This window comes from Periplaneta americana, chromosome 15, assembly GCF_040183065.1.
Source record: "Periplaneta americana isolate PAMFEO1 chromosome 15, P.americana_PAMFEO1_priV1, whole genome shotgun sequence".
Classification (NCBI taxonomy): domain Eukaryota; kingdom Metazoa; phylum Arthropoda; class Insecta; order Blattodea; family Blattidae; genus Periplaneta; species Periplaneta americana.
The window spans coordinates 23,317,688-23,339,851 of record NC_091131.1 but is presented as its reverse complement, the minus strand read 5'-3'; the positions used below and the strand labels follow the sequence as shown (position 1 = coordinate 23,339,851).

The following is a 22,164-nucleotide window of genomic DNA, read 5'->3' as shown; positions in this document are numbered from 1 at the left end:
GTATCGGACATCAGGTAGTATCGGACAGTGCGTTTCTTTCATCTACCACCATATGGTAGTACCTGAATGACATGGTTATGTTTCTCTATGCGACATCACAGAAACGTAACCATGTCAATCAGGTACTATCATCGTGTGGTAGATTAATGAAACTCACTGTCCGATATTACCCGATGTCCGATACTACCCGACTCTCCCCTATGTAATGTCATCTGCTGATTTAAAAAATGAAGTCAGAATACTTCTACCACCCACCATTTTTTTTTTTGTAATTTTAGAAAAGTATTTATGTTTATTGCTATATACAGTCCTTAACATGCTAATTGAAAGAAAATATTTCAAATATTTCATTTTATTGCTGTAACAATTGACATATAACTTTAGATGACTGTTGCCTGTGAAGACAGAATTCATAAAAATGAATAATAATAATATTTTTATTCCTCATAAGACTTCGAGAGTTAATAATAATTCTTAATTGAGTTGGAACTTACAATCCTGAAACAAGTTTCATAACCCGTGTTTTCTTTGTACTGATTTTAAGTGTGGTGAAAATATCTTATAAAGTGAAACATACCTCGAAATACTGTGTAAATCACAAACAATGTAATTAATTTTGAACGCACACACTATTTAAAAGAGGTTACGAGTGTTCTTTTGATTGCAAAATAGATGAGGATAGAAATTGGGCCCCTGAAATTTGTTGTGCTCCATGTAATTCTATTAGCCTATCTGGTTAGCTAAAAGGATTCCATCATATGCCTTTAACAGTTCCAATTATGTGGCGGGAACGTAAGAATTATTCAACAAACTGTTACTTTCTAGGAACCACAGGGAACTTGTCAGAGAGCTGATTCAGAACTGTAACTTGGTGGAGTGTCATGTATCTCTCAAAATAACTTCTTGGATTCTCGTCTTTTTTTTTTTCTTTCCTCAAAACCTTCGGGTAGTGAGCGACTAACATGGGAAGTATTTTCATCAGGATTTTTCTGAAATAGAAAAGCGCTACGAGGAAAAATGGAGCCCAAATATTCTGTCAGACTACTGCTGAACTCTCAGAAGAGATGTTTCTCAAGTGAAGTATAGCCTAAAATTTATTTCACACACATTTTAGGTAAATAAATATGATTTTAGGTAAAATGTTACAAGGGATGAATAGTAGAAAAGTCTGAAGTACATTTCATATAATTACTCAAAAACCCTGGGTGATAGAAAAATTTTGAAAACAGATCTGAAATCGGCACGAAAAATTCTATAAGAATCATCCATTCTTTATTTTTTAACAAAATTTAATTTTGTTGATCAGTGTTATTAGTGGGCGGATGTTGATGACCTAAAAATCTACTTAAAATGATCAATAAAATGCCCTTAAAATAATGGAAAAATGACGTAAAATTAAAAGAAAATGACATTTAAATATTATTCAAAGTACTCCAACCAAAACTTCTTAAAAATTAGTCACCGTGTTTCAGTGACTGCCCATCAAACTCGGAGAGAGGAGGCAACTTCCTGGAATTTGACTAAGATAAAGGAAAAGGGCATGTTTCAAGGGAAAACTATAGATTTTAATGAGGGTTTACAATGTGTTTCAATCAGGAGTGGTCCATGTCAGTGCCTTAATTCTCCGTCTTCCAGACGAGGGATTGTGAATGAAAAAAACAAATTGTGGGCGCAGCGTGTATTTTTGCAATCTTTGTGTTAAAAATACTATCTACTACAGTAGATCCCTTCCGAACCATATTCGGGACACAATGTCCTATAGTGAAAGATTCCCCCCCTTCCAAATGCAAATTCTAAAGACACCCTGGTACCGACAAAAAACAGTAGCGGTCAAAGCCCTCACTTAAACTAAGCCGCTGTCAAGCATTTTATATTACTTCCGTTGTGTGAAGTGAAGCCTTCAGTGGAATGAGAGATGGACTTTAGAGTCTGTTCCAAACCATAAAACTCAAACTTCACTTATATTACTTTAATGTACCGAAGTACATATGATATTTCCATGCAGATATTCTGCGTCATCACACGATGAAAGAGTAATGGAACGGAGAAAAATTCTCTCCGGCGCCGGGATTTGAACCCGGGTTTTCAGCTCTGCGTGCTGATGCTTTATCCACTAAGCCACATCGGATACCACCCTGGCGTCGGACAGAATCGTCTCGGATTAAGCTCCAACTCTTGGGTTCCCTCTAGAGGTCGTTCCATTACTCTTTCATCGTATGATGACGCAGAATATCTGCATGGAAATATCATATGTACTTCCGTACATTAAAATAATATATATGATATGCGTAAATCACTTCGTGATTTAAAACGGCGCTTATTCCGTCGGATCCCGGCCAACTAGTCACTCATAACGAGTACACCTCAGCACATGTGTGGACTTCGGTCCTACGTTCATAGACATCTATGACGTAGTGCAGAGGGCGGCCACTAGAGGGAACCCAAGAGTTGGAGCTTAAACTGAGACGATTCTGTTCGACGTCGGGGTGGTATCCGGTGTGGCTTAGTGGATAAAGCATCAGCACGTAGAGCTGAAAACCCGGGTTCAAATCCCGGGGCCGGAGAGAATTTTTTTCCGTTCCATTACTCTTTCATCAAACTTCACTGTTATTCACCTATTCAGTAGGTAATTATTATTATTGATCTATTTGCTTAGAAAAAGATGTAACAGACCTACATGTAAAGAAGAAAGTAAAATGCATTCCAAATGATCTAAAAGATCTTCGAAATATTAAAAATGACCAAAAAATGCCGAAAAAAAAAATTAAAATGACCTATTAGTTCAAAAACGTCAAAAATGAAAAAAATGCAACATTAATTATTTTTTTTACGTTGATATTAACATAGAAAGGATTTCCATATTAATAGGCATCATCTTAAAGTGAAAAATAAGAAGATTACTTTTCATCAACATCCGTCCCCTACTGATTATACTGTTAATTATGCTTTCTGTGAACAGAGAGGCCACTCACTGGAGATACCTACACGTTGGTAATCTGCAGACATTACATCGATTACACAATTAGTTATGCAATAAAATAATAATGTATTATTACAAAGTCCTTCAACCAATTTAAATTCTTGTAGTACAATGTATACGATTTTTGTCCACTTCGATTATGTAATGTGGACTTTACATCACTAGTAAAAATGTTGTGAACACATTCATTACGCAACTAGTTCGGTAAAGATACTTCCATTACGCAGCTACGTAATTAGATAATGATACTGCTAATACCTTACTGGGGAAAGCGGATTTCTCATCACTGGAACTCCCGTCACTGTACCACCTAGTCACTAAAATTTTGTCACCCGGTGTTTCGGTAACTTCGACATTTTGGTCACCAGTACAGATTTTCTTAAAAATAATAATTTATTTTGGCAAGTAAAATATCTATAGCTACGCTGTATAAAATGTTATGTGACTGATGTTTCAAAATTGCCACAATGCATAAAATGTTACATGATTTTATGTTTCAAAATTGCCACCCAAATTGTGTCCGATGGGTCTGAGGTGCGTAAGAACATCACCATCTTCTTTATAATCAGGGTATTGTTCTGTGATTCTTCTATTCCTTCTATCTAAATCGTAAATATTTCCTATAAAACATTAATAAATTATTAAATGTAATCGGTGGCCAGAATGCCGGTGACTAAAATATAATCGGTGACAAGTAGATATAATGACGACATCTCCGGTGACGAGAATTCATAGACCCCCCCCCCCCCTAACTGTTTGTGTACTTTAAATCACACATAAAATAAAATAAAATGGAATTGATTTTGTTTATTGTAAACATTAATTATTAACATTTCTACACTTTTCTTGGAACACCAATCTGTAATTTTTTTTATATTTCACTTCATATCTTAAACGAGATTTCGATGATTCTAAACATACAATAATTGCAGAATTTGCGACATTTTCAATATGTTAATCTTCATATGAACTCATTTTAACGATGTTCGTTTATTTCTTCTAGTACTGCTGTTCTTCTGTTATAAACAAAAACCTATAGAATTCAGAACTACAATAAAAAACATAGTAGCAATAAAGTATTATTATCTTTGTTCTAGCAATAAAGTATTATTCTCTTTGTTCTGGCAATAAAGTATTATTATCTTTGTTCTAGCAATAAAATATTATCTTTGTTCTAGCAATAAAGTATTATTATCTTTGTTCTAGCAATAAAGTATTATTATCTTTGTTCTAGCAATAAAATATTATTCTCTTTGTTCTAGCAATAAAGTATTATTATCTTTGTTCTAGCAATAAAGTATTATTATCTTTGTTCTAGCAATAAAGTATTATCACAATCTACTATATACAGTCACGAAGCTTGAGTTTTGAGGGTGCTAGAAACAATAGACTGTGCCGGTACTATTTTGCATTGGCTGTAATGAGGCGATATTAGCGATCTTAGTGGTGAGCAAATACCTAATGTTTGCATATTTACTACGTATTGAGCTTCGCAACTGTGTATACTAGACTGTGGTATTATCTTTGTTCTAGAAATAAAGTATTATTCTCTTTGTTCTAGCAATAAAGTACCTATTATCCTTGTTCTAGCAATAAAGTATTATCTTTGTTCTAGCAATAAAGTATTATTCTCTTTGTTCTAGCACTAAAGTACCTATTATCTTTGTTCTAGCACTAAAGTACCTATTATCTTTGTTCTAGCACTAAAGTACCTATTATCTTTGTTCTAGCAATAAAGTACCTATTATCTTTGTTCTAGCAATAAAGTACCTATTATCTTTGTTCTAGCAATAAAGTATTATTATCTTTGTTCTAGCAATAAAGTATTATTCTTTTTGTTCTAGCAATAAAGTATTATTATCTTTGTTCTAGCAATAAAGTATTATTATCTTTGTTCTAGCAATAAAGTATTATTCTCTTTGTTCTAGCAATAAAGTATTATTCTCTTTGTTCTAGCAATAAAGTATTATTCTTTTTGTTCTAGCAATAAAGTATTATTATCTTTGTTCTAGCTATAAAGTATTATTCTCTTTGTTCTAGCAATAAAGTATTATTCTCTTTGTTCTAGCAATAAAGTATTATTCTCTTTGTTCTAGCAATAAAGTACCTATTATCCTTGTTCTAGCAATAAAGTATTATTATCTTTGTTCTAGCAATAAAGTATTATTCTCTTTGTTCTAGCACTAAAGTACCTATTATCTTTGTTCTAGCAATAAAGTACCTATTATCTTTGTTCTAGCAATAAAGTACCTATTATCTTTGTTCTAGCAATAAAGTACCTATTATCTTTGTTCTAGCAATAAAATACCTATTATCCTTGTTCTAGCAATAAAATACCTATTATCCTTGTTCTAGCAATAAAATATTATTATCTTTGTTGTAGCAATAAAGTATTATTCTCTTTGTTCTAGCACTAAAGTACCTATTATCTTTGTTCTAGCAATAAAGTACCTATTATCTTTGTTCTAGCAATAAAGTACCTATTATCTTTGTTCTAGCAATAAAGTACCTATTATCTTTGTTCTAGCAATAAAGTACCTATTATCTTTGTTCTAGCAATAAAGTACCTATTATCTTTGTTCTAGCAATAAAGTACCTATTATCTTTGTTCTAGCAATAAAGTACCTATTATCTTTGTTCTAGCAATAAAGTACCTATTATCTTTGTTCTAGCAATAAAGTATTACTATCTTTGTTCTAGCAATAAAGTATTATTCTCTTTGTTCTAGCAATAAAGTATTATTCTCTTTGTTCTAGCAATAAAGTATTATTATCTTTGATCTAGCAATAAAGTATTATTCTCTTTGTTCTAGCAATAAAGTATTATTCTCTTTGTTCTAGCAATAAAGTATTATTCTCTTTGTTCTAGCAATAAAGTATTACTCTCTTTGTTCTAGCAATAAAGTATTATTCTCTTTGTTCTAGCAATAAAGTATTATTATCTTTGTTCTAGCAATAAAGTATTATTTCAAACTGTGATACAAGAACACTAATAAGCATATGTGAATGAGTCTCGTTGTGCGGTGTTCAAATCATTCTGATCGAATGTTGTGGATAGCTTGCACAAAGTCAATAAAGGTGTTTGTCCAATGGAACGAGGAAAGACTGAGTTTTCACAAGAGCTATAACGTTGTTACCGTCTGCCGACTCGGCAGAGGATTGCGCTGTCTATCATGGGAACCCCAAGTAGGCGTCGTGAGGCTTACAAGATTGATTACCATCAGCGCATCGGCCTTGTGCTTCTGCAGGTCCCATCCAATTAACCCTGGGATAATATAAATAGAATTTGGAATCACTACGAAACAAACAGCTCTGCCGGCAGGGTGAATCCATATGGCGGCCGGAGCATGATTTCCGGGCATCACAGCTGCTTCTTCCATGTGATCGAAGTCACAGAAGTTTAACGAGAGAACGTCGTACACAGTCGTAAAGCGATTCCACGTTATCAAAGACAGAGCTCTTTGTGTCCCTGCTGTTGGATTAAACAATTCCTTGGATCGGACTTTCTGAAAGGTGCCCATGCCTTCTTGTGCGGTCGCATTGGCTGGTGTTTATATACATCCATGTAAAAGTTCGCACATGTAAACTTAAAGAATGAATCATAAGTAATGTTATTAATTTCAGGGGTTTATTCTTTGAAATATTTCAAACAAAAAGTTTAATACAATTTTGCACTATTTCTGCTTTTTTTTTTTTTACATAAAAAATATTTTATATGGAACATTTCATAGCATGTTTTGGGAAAGCCGTTGATTTAATCTCTGTCACTAGAGAGTTCTCGAAATTTATATTTTCCCCGCCATTCATAAAATATTTTTATCCTCGACCATGCCGAAATGTAGTAATTATACACCTGGTAGCAGTCCTTCAATGCATGTCATTAAAGTACACCTACTCATTAAAGGTCAGGTCTTTCAGCCAATGACGACTCAGGTTACAACTGTTCAGCCAATGACAGGTCAGCTTTCTACCGTTATAAAACCGCAAGTATCGATTATTCTCGGATATGCAATCGAAAGAGAATTAGCGAAAAGTCACGGAGGCTGGAAATCCAATACTGTCGCAGAAGGTTATGTTCTGTTACTATAATAATTAGCGTTAGTTGTAAATAATATTCAAATAAATTCAATTTGTCATCTTGTTTTTCAATGTCTAATTGTATATCAATGTTATCTCTGTAGGTTCTTATGGCCTAGCAAGGTCAATGTCCAAATCTGTTCCTACGAAAAAATCAATACTTTCGCGTCTGCGCACATCTCACAACATACGGGACATTGCTCCAGGTCAGATACAATAAAATTAATAATATCAAGTTAGAAATATGGTCGAGCATAAAAAGTCGTATGATACTCGCCTATAATGGTAATTAAGAAGCTCGTATGAAAATTATGAAACTCGCTTGCGCTCGTTTCATAAATATCCATACTCACTTCTTAATTACCTTGATTATAGGCTCGTTGCATAATGTAATATTATGCTCGACCATGCCGAAATGTAGTAATTATACACCTGGTAGCAGTCCTTTAATGCATGTCATTAAAGTACACCTACTCATTAAAGTACAGGTCTTCAGCCAATCACAAGTCAGCTTTGTACCTTTATATCGATTATTCTCGGATATGCAATCGACAGACAATTAGCGAAAAGTCACGGAGGCTGGAAATCCAATACTGTCGCAGAAGGTTATGTTCTGTTACTATAATAATTAGCGTTAATTGTAAATAATATTCAAATAAATTCAATTTGTCATCTCGTTTTTCAATTCTAAATCAATTTCCAGGTTATATCAGACTAATGTTCATTCTTATTCTGTGCCAAGGTCAATGACATTCGGCCTCGGAAAAAAATCAATACTTTCGCGTCTGCGCACATCTCACAATTCAGGTCAGTTCGCACATAACCATAAAAAGACCTAATTTTCAATACTTTCAAGTTAGAAATATGGTCGAGCATAAAAAGTCGTATGAAACTTGCCTATAATGGTAATTAAGACGCTCGTATGAAAATTATGAAACTCGCTTGCGCTCGTTTCACAAATAATCAAACTTGCGTCTTAATTACTACCATTATAGGCTCTTTGCATAATGTACTATTATGTGTTACTCTTGCACAAAAGGGGAGATCTATAACTAAAACTTGATTAATACTGTATATTCCAGTATTATTTGTATTTATCCTGGTAATAATGAACAGTTTGACTCGTAGACATTTTGTTTTTCATCATTAACTTCCCTGATTATATGAGAAGATTCGAAGAGAACGGCAGTTACGAAGACCTTCGGCTCCCCACTTCTACCAATAATGCATAACTCATTGTCAATACGGCGGTTGCTGTCGTCTGCGATACAACGAACTTTTATGTTGATTTTCGAGTTCATTTTTTTTCCTTGTTAGCCTATTATATGCTTATTTAAGTTGTGTTAACTCTCGCTACGTGGCTTTATATTTTATTATATCCGTCTTAGCATTTATTTTTATTATTGTAAATATTTTTGTTTTATTATTAATATTATTATTATTATTATTATTATTAATTTGTATTACTATCTTTGTATCATCTTAGTCACGGTTATTCTATTATTATTATTATTATTATTATTATTATTATTATTATTATTATTGATGTTACTAGTACTGTTATTTCTATCATTAACATTATTATTGATATCTGTAAAATTTATGCAGATTACTGGACTGTACCCGAGCACGAGCATATGTTCATTTCGGGTATCTATTCATATGTATTCGTTTAAAATGTAAATTGTGAATAAATTTGAATTTGAATTTGAAATAATTCCCAGTATACTCAGTGAATTTAAGAAAGCAGTGTATTAAATAATATTAATGAATGAATAATTTTAGATTTGTCCTTCAGATGTGCAGAAATTGATTAGAACGAATGTAACGTTTTGTTCTGGAGATAAATCTTACAATGTTACTTGTTACAATGTAGAAGGACTAAGAGATAAGGAGAAAAAGGGGAAGACTAGGAGAACAAGGAGAACACAAGTAGAATAAGATGGATACATTAATAACAAGGGAAAGGAAAGGAGAAGAATAGGAATTGCTTATTTTACGTTATACAAATACATTAATCTATATGTTACTGTTATACAGGGACATCATTTTATTTTTCCTAACATTTTCAATATCAACCTGGCTATATCTTTGGATTAAAGGTCTAGAACCGGAAACACCGCTTGCTCCCCCTTCCAAGACTGGAGTTCGATGATACTGGCGTAAAATACAAATCACTTTACTAGATATAGGAGGGAAGAAAAGTAGTTCATCCATTTATGTAAACTAGGAAATATCGCAATTTTGAGTTTGATAATTTTCATTAGGGTTTTGTTTAATCAAAATACAGTACAGTATTAACAATAAGTGTTTCTACTCACGAATTGAGCTATCCATTCGGACGTATTCATTATGCAGTGTATATTATACAGTTAGGCTACAGCACATTAGCGTACAATATAGAGAATGAAGTTAAATTGACAAATAGGCCTAATCATAATATGGATATTTAAACACATTTTTGAAAATGGTGGCCGTTCATTTCGATACAGGCCTTAGTGCTTTTGTGCATACTATCGCACTATAGACTATTGTTCCTAGTTCCAATTACCAGTTAAGTTCTTCGTACTAGTAACTCATGTTGAAATAATTCTATACATACTCTATAAAAGAGTACCTTGCGTACTGTAAATTTAATCTTCATTTCTGCCCGATCCGAAAAGATAAAATTACTCAGAAATGCTATCTACTGTCCGTCCAAGTGGTTATGTCGCAGGGTCATAGAAAGGGGGGGGGGATCACGTGACAGTTAATTATTTAACGAGGCCCTTTTATTTAAGTTATTTTAAACAGTTGTATAATATTACGTAGACGTCCAAATCCTAACAGAAATTAATGTTTTCAGAAAAGAGCTAAGACATCCCAGCTACTAGACTTTACAGAGGGACGAACAGAAGCGGGGGGGGGGGACCCGGATGCGACGTAGGCAAACGAACGACAGTACCTGTGCGAAAATATGATTCAATATTGAAAGCTCTTTCTTCATTGGAAAACGCGAACATATTTCTGGAACGTACTATACTCACTGACTCAGTACCGCATACGCGGCCTTGGTTCCTTATGGAGAACGATTGGTAGTTTACTAGTAGAGGGGGTGGGAGTGAAGTACATTAAAAAAAACTGGGGTACAATAAAAATTGAAGTAAAAATAAAATGATGTCCCTGTACAATACAAAATTCCCTGTGACAAAATTTCCGGCTTTCCTCGTAGTTAACCGAAGTCGAAACCCACAATAAAAATGTATCACGGTGTTGAATATTCATTTTAATTTATCTTAAATATGCACGTCTTGAATAGTTGATAAAATGTCTTTAAATAAACCAAACAATGAAAGGACGCCAGTGTTGGACGTAGAAGTATAGGAATCTACATGGCAGATTTGATATCAATATCGCTGTTCACGCGCGCACAGATTTGACGGGGTCGAAGAAGCGTAAGTCACAAGATTAAGCTCCGCTGTTTCTTAGAGGATAACCGCGGCCTTAATGGCACAAGTTTTTCTTCTTTCCTCATTGGTGTGGGGGGGAAAAGAAATCATTTCCACTTCCTTCCGTCATGGGTTTCCGGCCCCGTCATAAGCCCACCTGATAGATCGCGGACAGACAGACAGACACAATCCTCGAGAGATGCGGGGCAGGGGAAAGGAAGTGACGTCGACTCGGAGGATTGCTGTGGACGTGACCTCACTTCCTGTTTCCTGGTGCCGCTGACATCGCCCTCTCCAATAGCCAATCAGAAATTGCGGCGTGTGAAGAGGGGCGATACAGATTCGCAAAGGGATGCTCTAACTCGGGGGTAACTTTTAATGTTTATGTGTACCCGGACAGTCCGTTTATGTAAAAGTAGCCCTACGATATGCATGCGTGAATGGTCCAATACATAAAATTCCCTATCACAGTTTAAATGCACATTAATTTTGTAGTCACAGAAAGGGGCATATATATTAAATTAAATTAATTTACTTACGTATATTTGTTTAATTTTTATTTATTTATTTCTTTTTATTTATTTATTTATTTCATCAATCTTTGTTCACGTCATGGCGGATTAGATGTATTCCAGTTCTTAATCCACCATCACTCTCTATACAAATATAACAAACACTAATACATTTTGAACCTATAAGTATCCTCTGTTTACAATAATAATAATAATAATAATAATAATAATAATAATAATAATAATAATACACAACTAATAATAAGTATACTTACTTACTTACTTACTTATTACTTACTGGCTTTTAAGGAACCCGGAGGTTCATTGCCGCCCTCACATAAGCCCGCCATTGGTCCCTATCCTGAGCAAAATTAATCCATTCTCTATCATCATATCTCACCTCCCTCAAATCCATTTTAATATTATCTTCCCATCTACGTCTCGGCCTCCCTAAAGGTCTTTTTCCCTCCGGCCTCCCAACTAACACTCTATATGCATTTCTGGATTCGCCCATATGTGCTACATGCCCTGCCCATCTCAAACGTCTGGATTTAATGTTCCTAATTATGTCAGGTGAAGAATACAATGCGTGCAGTTCTGTGTTGTGTAACTTTCTCCATTCTCCTGTAACTTCATCCCTATTAGTCCCAAATATTTTCCTAAAAATCTTATTCTCAAACATCCGTAGTCTCTGTTCCTCTCTCATAGTGAGAGTCCAAGTTTCACAACCATACAGAACAACCGGTAATAGGCTATAACTTGTTTTATAAATTCTAACTTTCAGATTTTTCGACAGCAGACTGGATGATAAAAGTTTCTCAACCGAATAATAACAGGCATTTCCCATATTTATTCTGTGTTTAATTTCCTCCCGAGTATCATTTATATTTGTTACTCTTGCTCCCAGATATTTGAACTTCTCCACCTCTTCAAAAGATAAATTTCCAATTTTTATATTTCCATTTCGTACAATATTCTCGTCACGAGACATAATCATATACTTTGTCTTTTCGGGATTTACTTCCAAACCTATCGCATTACTTGCTTCCAGTAAAATTCCCGTGTTTTCCCTAATCGTTTGTGGATTTTCTCCTAACATATTCACGTCATCCGCATAGACAAGCAGCTGATGTAACCCGTTCAATTCCAAACTCTCTCTGTTATCCTGGACTTTCCTAATGGCATACTCTAGAGCAAAGTTAAAAAGTAAAGGTGATAGTGCATCTCCTTGCTTTAGCCCACAGTGAATTGGAAACGCATCTGACAGAAACTGACCTATACGAACTTTGCTGTACGTTTCACTGAGACACATTTTAATAATAAGTATAGCTCTTGTATTTAAAACTCCTACCTTAGCTTTTTCATTTTATGCTCAATCTCTTAAGAATTATTCTGTTAACTTCATTGACTACTCTTCGTAGTTTCTTATCGTGTGACTACTCAACATTTATAATTCCATCTCCGTTAGAGCTTTGACTTTCTCTTCCCATCTAATTTTAACTCTAAAAAGAAATTTTCGAAATTTATGGAGATTCCTGGCGTTAAGGTGACCATTCATTTTTTTATAATCTACTATAGCGTTTATTTGTAGAAATTTTTTATCTACCCAACTGTGTCTCAAATCATTCGCTGCCTGGCACTTTAGCACAATATGCATTGCGTCTTCAGCTAGTCCACACAAAGGACATTTCTCTACGTTCCCTCTCTTGTTCTTGAGTCTCCAGATACCTAATCTCCACCATGCCATTCCTGTTCTCTCTTCCCTTGAATTTAGTGTAACATATTCTTCCTGTTCCCAAAACTGCTTAACCTCCCTATAATATTTTAATGATCCTAGGTCTTTAATATTACTAAAAATATCTTGTCTCGAAATTTCGTTTGCCCTCATATTTATTTATATGTTAAGGAACAATAAATTCTTATCCAGATTAATTTTTTAATTATTTCATTATAATTTGTTCGTCACTTTATCTTTAATTTGTTTGCTCGTTTTCGGATAAACAAGATGTGAACAGTAAAGAATGTCCTTAATTTCAGGGTTTGTTCTTTGAGATATTTCAAATAAAAATTTTAATAAAACTTTGCTCGTTTTTACTTCCTTTCTGAGATAAAAATTGTTTTGTATTAAACATTTCATAGCATGTTTTGGGAAAGACATTGATTTAATTTCCAATATGCTCAGTCAATTCAAGAGAGTAGTGTATTATGATGACTATTACACTTTTACTACGTCATATTACTTTTGACAAATAAAACGGTACGAAAGGACGTCTTTCAACCAGTCATGGCTGCTTATCGCAAATTTTATCGCTTCCCTAGCATTTGTTTCTTTGTTTGCCAACATTTCGAACTGCACTGGTCTGGACGTCAAAAAACAGAAATTTACAAACCACTCCAGTCGATGCACAGTAGTTTCAAATATGACTCGCACTGGCATTCAGGAACAAGAATAAATAAAGATTACTGGTCATAGCTATGCATCTCCCCTGAAACCATATTTACAAATAAATGAAGAAATCGGAAATCCTGAATAAGTTGAGGACTACAACATGTACATCAACGAGTTCACTTCTTTTACGCATACGTCCAATATAACATCAACTGAACCACCAACAACCAAAACATTCAAATTTGAAAATTGTACTTTCAATAATTGTTTCTTTTAAAATTATTCACGTTTATTGTTTATTTCATCATCCTTAATCAAAACCTTTCTTTTTTATTTCATCATCCCTAATTAAAACTTTTCTAATACTTGTTTATATTATTTAGGCTATGTTATAGTTTCTGCTATATGATATTATGGATGGTCACGTATCAGAGATTGTTTAATACTAAGATTTATTGAAAATCATATGTCAAGTGACGTTGATTACTGGGATCCGGGTAATTGAAGTGGAATGCAACTGTTTTAACAAAAATGAAACTGAATCAACGAAGTCTTCTCGACTAGTAACCGTCCACAGAGTTCAATGAAGATTTCATAGTTGGCACAACTGATAAGAAAACACCTAATCATAACACACCACTGCCATCTAGCGTAATATTTGTAATGTTGAGATGGTACAATAATACATTTGAAGACCGTTTTGTATTTTCGTAAGTCAGTTAATATTTTATTGTATTGGAGTACTTCGTTAATTCTAATATTTATATACTTTACGCTCGACCATGCCGAAATGTAGTTATGTACACCTGGTAGCAGCCCTTTAATGGACCTCATTAAAGTACACCTATTCATTAAAGTTCAGGTGTTCCACCAATCAGAAAATACCATTGTAGCAATATGAAATCGCAAGTATCGATTATTCTCGGAAATGCAATCGAAATACAACAATAAATCAATAAATCACCTATATTTGAAATAAAGTCAGTTCTGTTACCATAATAATTAGCGTTAATTGTAAATAATATTCAAATAAATTCAGTTTGTCATCTCGTTTTTCAATGTCAAGGTCAATGTCGACATCTGTTTCTCGGGAAAAAAAATCAATACTTTCGCGTCTGCGCACATCTCACAATTTACGAGGTATTGCACAAGGTCAGTTCCGCTCCTCAGTCAGATAAGAATAACATGAATACTTATGAATAATTTCAAGTTAGAAATATGGTCGAGCATAAAAAGTCGTATGAAACTTGACTATAATGGTAATTAAAACGCTCGTATGAAAATTATGAAACTAGCTTGCGCTCGTTTCATAAACATACTCGCGTCTTAATTACTACCATTATAGCTTCGTTGCATAATGTACTATTCTTCTAATCGTGTAATAGTCAATTAAATCCCACTCGAGTTTTGATTTTCTCTAGATAAATCAAAACATCTGGTGAGATTAGGGTACTGTTGATAAATGATTGAAGGAATTTTAGTTTTGTAGTTCATATGTGCAGAAATTTGATCCGAACAAATGTGACACTTTAAAATTACTTTCCTTGTTTTTATTTAATACTATCACCTCCCATGTATTGTGGGTCCCTATCACCACGGCATGGCGCGTCCTCAGGTTGCGGATAGAGGAGACGGCCTCCAGATATGGAGGGTAGCTGCGAATATATTGAATAAGCAGTCGTGGACAGCCGATAAGGGGTGGTCCTCCAGCTTGGGGGTTGGGCGAAGGGCTAACAACCCATCACCGTAAAAAACAGCTTGTTACGAAACCTAACAATAAGCCTCGAAATGGGACTGATTCTCCGGCACGACCACAGCAAAGGTTGAATAAATGTGGGAAATGCGTGTTATTATTCGGTTGAGAAGCTTTTGTCGTCTAGTCTGCTGTCAAAAAATCTGAAAGTTAGAATTTATAAAACAGTTATGTTACCGGTTGTTCCGTATGGCTGTGAAACTTGGACTCTCACTTTGAGAGAGGAACAGAGATTGAGGGTTTTTGAGAATAAGGTTCTTAGGAAATATTTGGGGCTAAAAGGGATGAAGTTACAGGAGAATGGAGAAAGTTACACAACGCAGAGTTGCACGAATTGTATCCTTCACCTGACATAATTAGGAACATTAAATCCAGACGTTTGAGATGGGCAGGGCATGTAGCACGTATGGGCGAATCCAGAAATGCATATAGAGTGTTAGTTGGAAGGCCAGAGGGAAAAAGACCTTTGGGGAGGCCGAGACGTAGATGGGAAGATAATATTAAAATGGATTTGAGGGAGGTGGGATATGATGATAGAGACTGGATTAATCTTGCTCAGGATAGGGACCAAAGGCGGGCTTATGTGAGGGCGGCAATGAACCTCCGGGTTCCTTAAAAGTCAGTAAGTAAGTAAGTACAGGGACATAATTTTATTTTTACTTCAATTTTTATTGTACCTGAGTTTTTTAATGTACTTCACTCCCACCCCTTCTACTAATGAAGTTTAACCGTCCTCTACACAGAACCAAGACTGCATATACAGTCATAGTAGTCTTACGGTCATAGTAAACAGTACGTTCCAAAAATATGTTCGCGTTTTCCAGTGACGAAAGAGCTTTCAATATTGAATCATTTTCGCACAGGTACTGTCGTCCATTTGCCTACGTCGTATCCCGGTTTCCCCCACCAGCTTTTATTCGCCAGCTAGTGGCTGGGCCGTCTTAGCTCCTTTCTAGAACATTAATTTCTGTTAGGAATTGGACGTCTACGTAATATTATAAAACTGTTTAAAATAACTTAAATAAAAGGGCCTTGTTAAGTGATTAACTGTCACGTGATTTCCTCCCTTTCTACAATCCTGCGGCATAACCACTTGGACGGACAGTAGATAGCATGTCTGAGTAATTTTATATTTTCAGGTCGGGCAGAAGTGAAGATTGAATTCACAGTACGTAGAGTAGGTACAGAATTATTTCAACATGAGTTACTAGTACGAAGGACGAAACTAGTAATTGGGATTAGGTACAATAGTCTATAGTGCGATAATATGCACATTAGACCTAAAGCCTGTATCGAAATGAACGGCCACCATTTTAAAAAATGTGTTTAAATATCCATATTATGATTATTTTTCAATTTAACTTCATTCTCTATATTGTACGCTAATGTGCTGTAGACAGTATAATATACACTGCATAATGAATACGTCCACATGGACAGCTCAGTTCGTGAGTAAAAACACTCATTGTTAATACTGTACTGTATTTTTTCATTAAACAAAAACCTAATGGAAATGATCAAACTCAAAATCGCGATATTTCCTAGTTTACGTAAATGGATGAACTACTTTTCTTCCCTCCTATACCTAGTAAAGTGATTTGTTTGTATATTACGCCGGTATCATCGAACTCCAGTCGTGGAACGGGGTGGCAAACATCGTTGATCCGGAGGTATAGGCAAGTTAATATTAAAAATGTTAGTAAAAATAAAATGATGTCCCTGTACTATCACCTCTCAAAATTGTGAATGCTTTTTTTTAGCACCCTGTATAAAAGAGTTTGTAACTTCTCAACTCGTATCTCAGTCTAACGATCGTGTTTGCAGGCGGAACACATCCCGAGGAAATGATACGCGCGGTACTGAAATGAATTAATTGCCCGGAACCAGTAGCTAGTCTTACATCTTCTTCACACCCCTGTAGAGATGAGGGGCCCGGGTTGTGGCGTACTTCTTCACGCACATTGTCCTTCAATTGTCAAGCAATTTACTTCCTGTAAAGCTTCTCTTTCATTGTCTGTTACTTCATTCGCTGCGGAGTGCGGAACCATTGCTAAAACGCAGGGTTTAAATTGAGATTCGGCCTGTGTTGTTCCTTTGCTGAAGTTATCTCTCAACACAAAGGTCTATGGAACGTGAAATCTACATAAATTATTCGTAGAGAGTTTACATTCACAAACTGTATTACCTGTGAGGATTGTTCTCTTCAGGGTAGCTATAGCTTTTTTGTTCTTATATTTTCTCATTATAGAAGTATGAAAACAGAGTAGGCGTACTGTAAAGCTACGAAAGAATCCATTCCTAGATTTTACAATAAAAAACGCGTTTTCAGCATCTCTTGTAGCTACACGTACAGTGGGTTGCAAAAGAATTGCCGAGTCGATGTCGCTATCGATTTTAAATATTATTGTGTTACTAGGACTTTGCTGTGTGTATGAAATAATTATAGACTACAAACACATTTGAACTGGCCTGAATTTTCTATAGAGTTTTTATTCCATGCAAAGAAGAAATGTGTAGTTAAATGTTTAAATTAGATCCTATTTTCTGTTCTGTATCTCTATTTATAATAAAATTTTATATTTATACACAGTACTTACTTACTTACAAATGGCTTTTAAGCAACCCGCAGGTTCATTGCCGCCCTCACATAAGCCCGCCATCGGTCTCTATCCTGAGCAAGATTAATCCAGTCTCTGTCATCATATCCCACCTCCCTCAGATCCATTTTAATATTATCCTCCCATATACGTCTCGGCCTAACCAAAAGACTTTTTCCCTCCGGCCTCCCAACTAACACTCTATATGCATTTCTGGATTCGCCCATATGTGCTACATGCCCTGCCCATCTCAAAAGTCTGGATCTTATATTCCTAATTATGTCAGGTGAAGAACACAATGCATGCAGTTCTGCGTTGTGTAACTTATCCAGTCTCCTGTTACTTCATCCCTTTTAGCCCCAAATATTTCCCTAAGCACCTTATTCTCAAACACCCTTAATCTCTGTTCCTCTCTCAAAGTGAGAGTCAAAGTTTCGAAACCATACAGAACAACCGGTAATATAACTATTTTATAAATTCTAACTTTCAGGTTTTTTGACAGCACACTAGATCATAAAAGTTTCTCAACCGAATAATAACACGTATTTCCCATATTTTTTCTGCGTTTAATTTCCTCCCGAGTGTCATTTATATTTGTTACTGTTGCTCCAAGATATTTGAAATTTTTCACTTCTTCAAAAGATAAATCTCCAATTTTTATATTTCCATTTCGTGGAATATTCTGGTCACGAGACATAATCATATACTATGTCTTTTCGGGGTTTACTTCCAAACCTATCGCTTTACTTGCTTCAAGTAAAATTCCCATGTTTGTGAACTTTCTCCTGACATATTCACGTCATCCGCATAGACAAGAAGCTGATGTAACCCGTTCAATTCCAAACCCTGCCTGTTATCCTGAACTTTCCTAATGGCATATTCTAGAGCGAAGTTAAAAAGTAAAGGTGATAGTGCATCTCCCTGCTTTAGCCCGCAGTGAATTGGAAAAGCATCAGATAGAAACTGGCCTATACGGACTCTGCTGTAAGTTTCACTAAGACACATTTTAATTAATCGAACTAGTTTCTTGGGGATACCAAATTCAATAAAAATGTTATATAAAACTTCTCTCTTAACCGAGTCCTATGCGTTTTTGAAATCTTTGAATAACTGATGTGCTGCATCTTTATACTCCCATTTTTCCTCCAATATTTGTCGAATACAAAAAATCGTATTATTAACTATGATTAATAATAATAATAATAATAATAATAATAATAATAATAGTAATAATAATAATAATAAATTTAGTTATTCTGGTAGTGTTAAGGCCATCAGGTCTTGTCAATCATGCCACCAGAGTAAAAGATAAAAATAAAAATGAATTAGAAGTCAATTCTATAAAAGTATATTGTTTTTCTTTTAAACTTACGTATATTCAGGTTAGATTCAGGGAATCTTTGTAATAAAATATTACACAATCTTATACCCTAACACACATGATTTGACCCAGATGTTTTATAACAGACGTAACAAGAAACGTATGTATGTATGTATTGTGAATTTTATTTGTAACAACAATGTAATTTATTCGCCACAACAATAATTCCTTTCTACAATTCGCCTTAAACGCTCTCGTCAACAATTGGATTTTCACTTAACACAGTATTCGTTATAGCACTCCACCGACTACAATGACAATTTACTTGGACTAGTACGAACAACAATGAACTGTTAATCTTAACTAATATTTACAAAGCACTATTTACAAATCAGAACTATCAGTTCTCAGTTCACAGTTCTTCTAGCTCAGTCACTCGAGTTCACAGTATCTCGAACCAGAGACCTTCAGAGACAGTTCACTGTACTCGAACTCAGGTCCCTCCAACTGCGGTCCACTGCACTCGAACTCAGGTCCCTCCAACTGCGGTCCACTGCACTCGAACTCAGGCCTTCGGATGCTGACACAGATGCGGACGCACACTCGAGTCGAACTCCGGTACACAAGACTGGCTTGCTTGCTCTGGCTTGCTCACTGACTGGCTGACTAATCAACTGAAAACTGCTGTCGTTCCTTCGCGACCGTAATTTATAACCACAGCGACGTAGCCTCGAAAGTTCGAATTCCATTTCGACGGATTTCTCGGCCTCTCTAGGCAAGCAGAAGATGCGCGCGCAAACTCTCTCCACTCTCTCGCCGCGTTGGCCCTTTCCCCTCTCAGCCGCGCGCCATTCCAAAGTGCTCCGCGCGATTTTCTCTCTTGCGGGACGCTGGTCGTGAGTTCGAATCTCACGTCGCTGTCACAGTATGTATGTATGTATGTATGTATGTATGTATGTATGTATGTATGTATGTATGTATGTATGTATTCACACTACAATGGGTATATACCCTGTGGCAGTGGTAACTAATTACACCCAATAATGACAATAATAAACTTATTAATTAAAAATACAGTTAATAATAATATCAATAATTAATACAAATAATTAATACTAACAGTAATTTATAATAATAATAATAATAATAATAATAATAATAATAATAATAATAATAATAATAGGGAATATCCTAAATTAAATGAAGCACTATCACTTAAAATAACATTTGAATTAAATCTAATTTGTATCTTAAATCTAAGTTCGAACTAAAACCCACGAGTATGATATGTTCATATCTGCACAAGTACCTTTCCACATTACATTCATTTCGCTGTCAACTCACTCACTGCACTGGGACTACGACACATTTCACTGATTCTATCCTGATTTCACTAACACTTCAAAAACATTTCACTGTTCAAATACTATGCACTGCCACTATAAACTATAAAGCTTCGCTGACAGGAACACGTTTCACTGACAAAACACACTTCACTGACACAACATAATTCTTCACTGATACAACACTTCAATAACAAAATATCATTTACATCCTTTAAATACTGTGTATAATTACCGTCTATTAGTAAGGTACTTAAGCCTACTTTAAATACGGTTTTGGTTGTTGGCAAAGCCTTTAGTAAGTCTGCAGGTAAAGCATTCCAGTCCCTGATAGTACGATTGAGAAAAGAAAACTTTCCAGTGTCCGTCCTCTGTCTTCTTTCCTTCAATTTATATGAGTGGTCTTTCCTTGAAGAGTAATTTGGCGGTTGCAACCTATTATTTATTTCTGTCCAGGCAGACTCACCTCTGTATGTTTTGAACAGTGCGCATAATCGAATTCGCGTTCTCCTGTCCGTGAGTGTGTCCCATTTTAATGGTGAATTTTTCCGACAACACTTGAGAGCCCGTTTTTGAGTCTTTTCCAGTGTCTTAATATGTTCTAATCTGTAAGGATCCCAACATGCAGCACCATTGACAGAGAGTAGCGATGAAACAAAATCGATAATTTAAAACGATAATATTGTAATGATAAATTACTCTCATTGACTGAAATTCAAGGGATTCTTACATTCTGTTGGTGAATAAATGCTTGAGAGGAATATTCTCTGCAAGTAACGAATTGCAAAAAAATATTTGACTGCTCTGTTGTCTGTTACTGCTGCGGACGTTTGGCGGTGTGAATCGAGCTTTGATTCTCTTGTGTTTCTGTTGCAGTAAAACGCTGCTTGGCACTTCTTCCCCCTGTCCTGATCGGGCGGTGGGCTCAGAATATGACGCTGCGACTTCCGCCGAGAGGAGAAAGCAGTTGGTAAGACATTGTGTTTGTATTTTATATTTGGATATCTGCCACATTCTCTTTCCCCTAACAACTTGAGAACTTCGCTAGTAAAAAGTTATGAAACAGTTTTTTGCCTTTGAAAATTTAATAAAATGCATACAAAGTGCGACATTTTATCTTTTTATTGTGGCTACGCATGTTTATGTACTGTACTTGAGCAAACTATGTACACACTGCGTCTATCGCTGCCATTTTGCAACACGCCATATTCAAACTGATACTGTAAATATATAGATTATTGTTTCAATAATTTGAATGGAAATTAAGGGATCATAAAACTTGTGCTAGGATTTGGAATTATGGGGAAAATAAGGAAACGAATCGTGATATTTAAGAGTATTTATAACAGGAAAAGCTTATTTGAGACACGAATATTTATTCACGGAATTATTAGAAAATTTTATATACTAGTGGCTTGTGCAGCAAACGCTGCAAACTAAGTTCATTAAACGTTCAAATAAACATTTTTCAGATTTATTTTCAATGAAGAATACCAGACATTCTGAAAGTTATTTGCTTCCATAATAATGAAAGATACTCTCTCTCGAGCCAATACTGAAGAGAACCACGCATATAAATATCTACACCACACCGCCATTAAATATACGAAAATACCCAACCCCACTTGATTAATAACTATAAAAATATTTGATTTTTAATAATATTATTATCTTACGTAAGTTTTATAGCTTTCAGTAACATATACTATATGTACTATATAGCCGCCACTCAGTAAAATATAGAAATCAAAATCTAATTTAAGTT

At 35.1% G+C, this 22,164-nt stretch overlaps 1 protein-coding gene across 1 annotated transcript in view; it reads left to right on the top strand.

Moving 5' to 3' along the window:
* The window catches only part of LOC138714733 (UPF0415 protein C7orf25 homolog), a 397,014-nt gene that overhangs the window by 196,989 nt on the left and 177,861 nt on the right, over positions 1-22,164 (top strand). Inside the window, exon 2 of the mRNA XM_069846832.1 lies at positions 21,276-21,369. Coding sequence (XP_069702933.1) covers positions 21,276-21,369 — 94 coding nt within the window. The remainder of the gene's footprint in view (positions 1-21,275; positions 21,370-22,164) is intronic.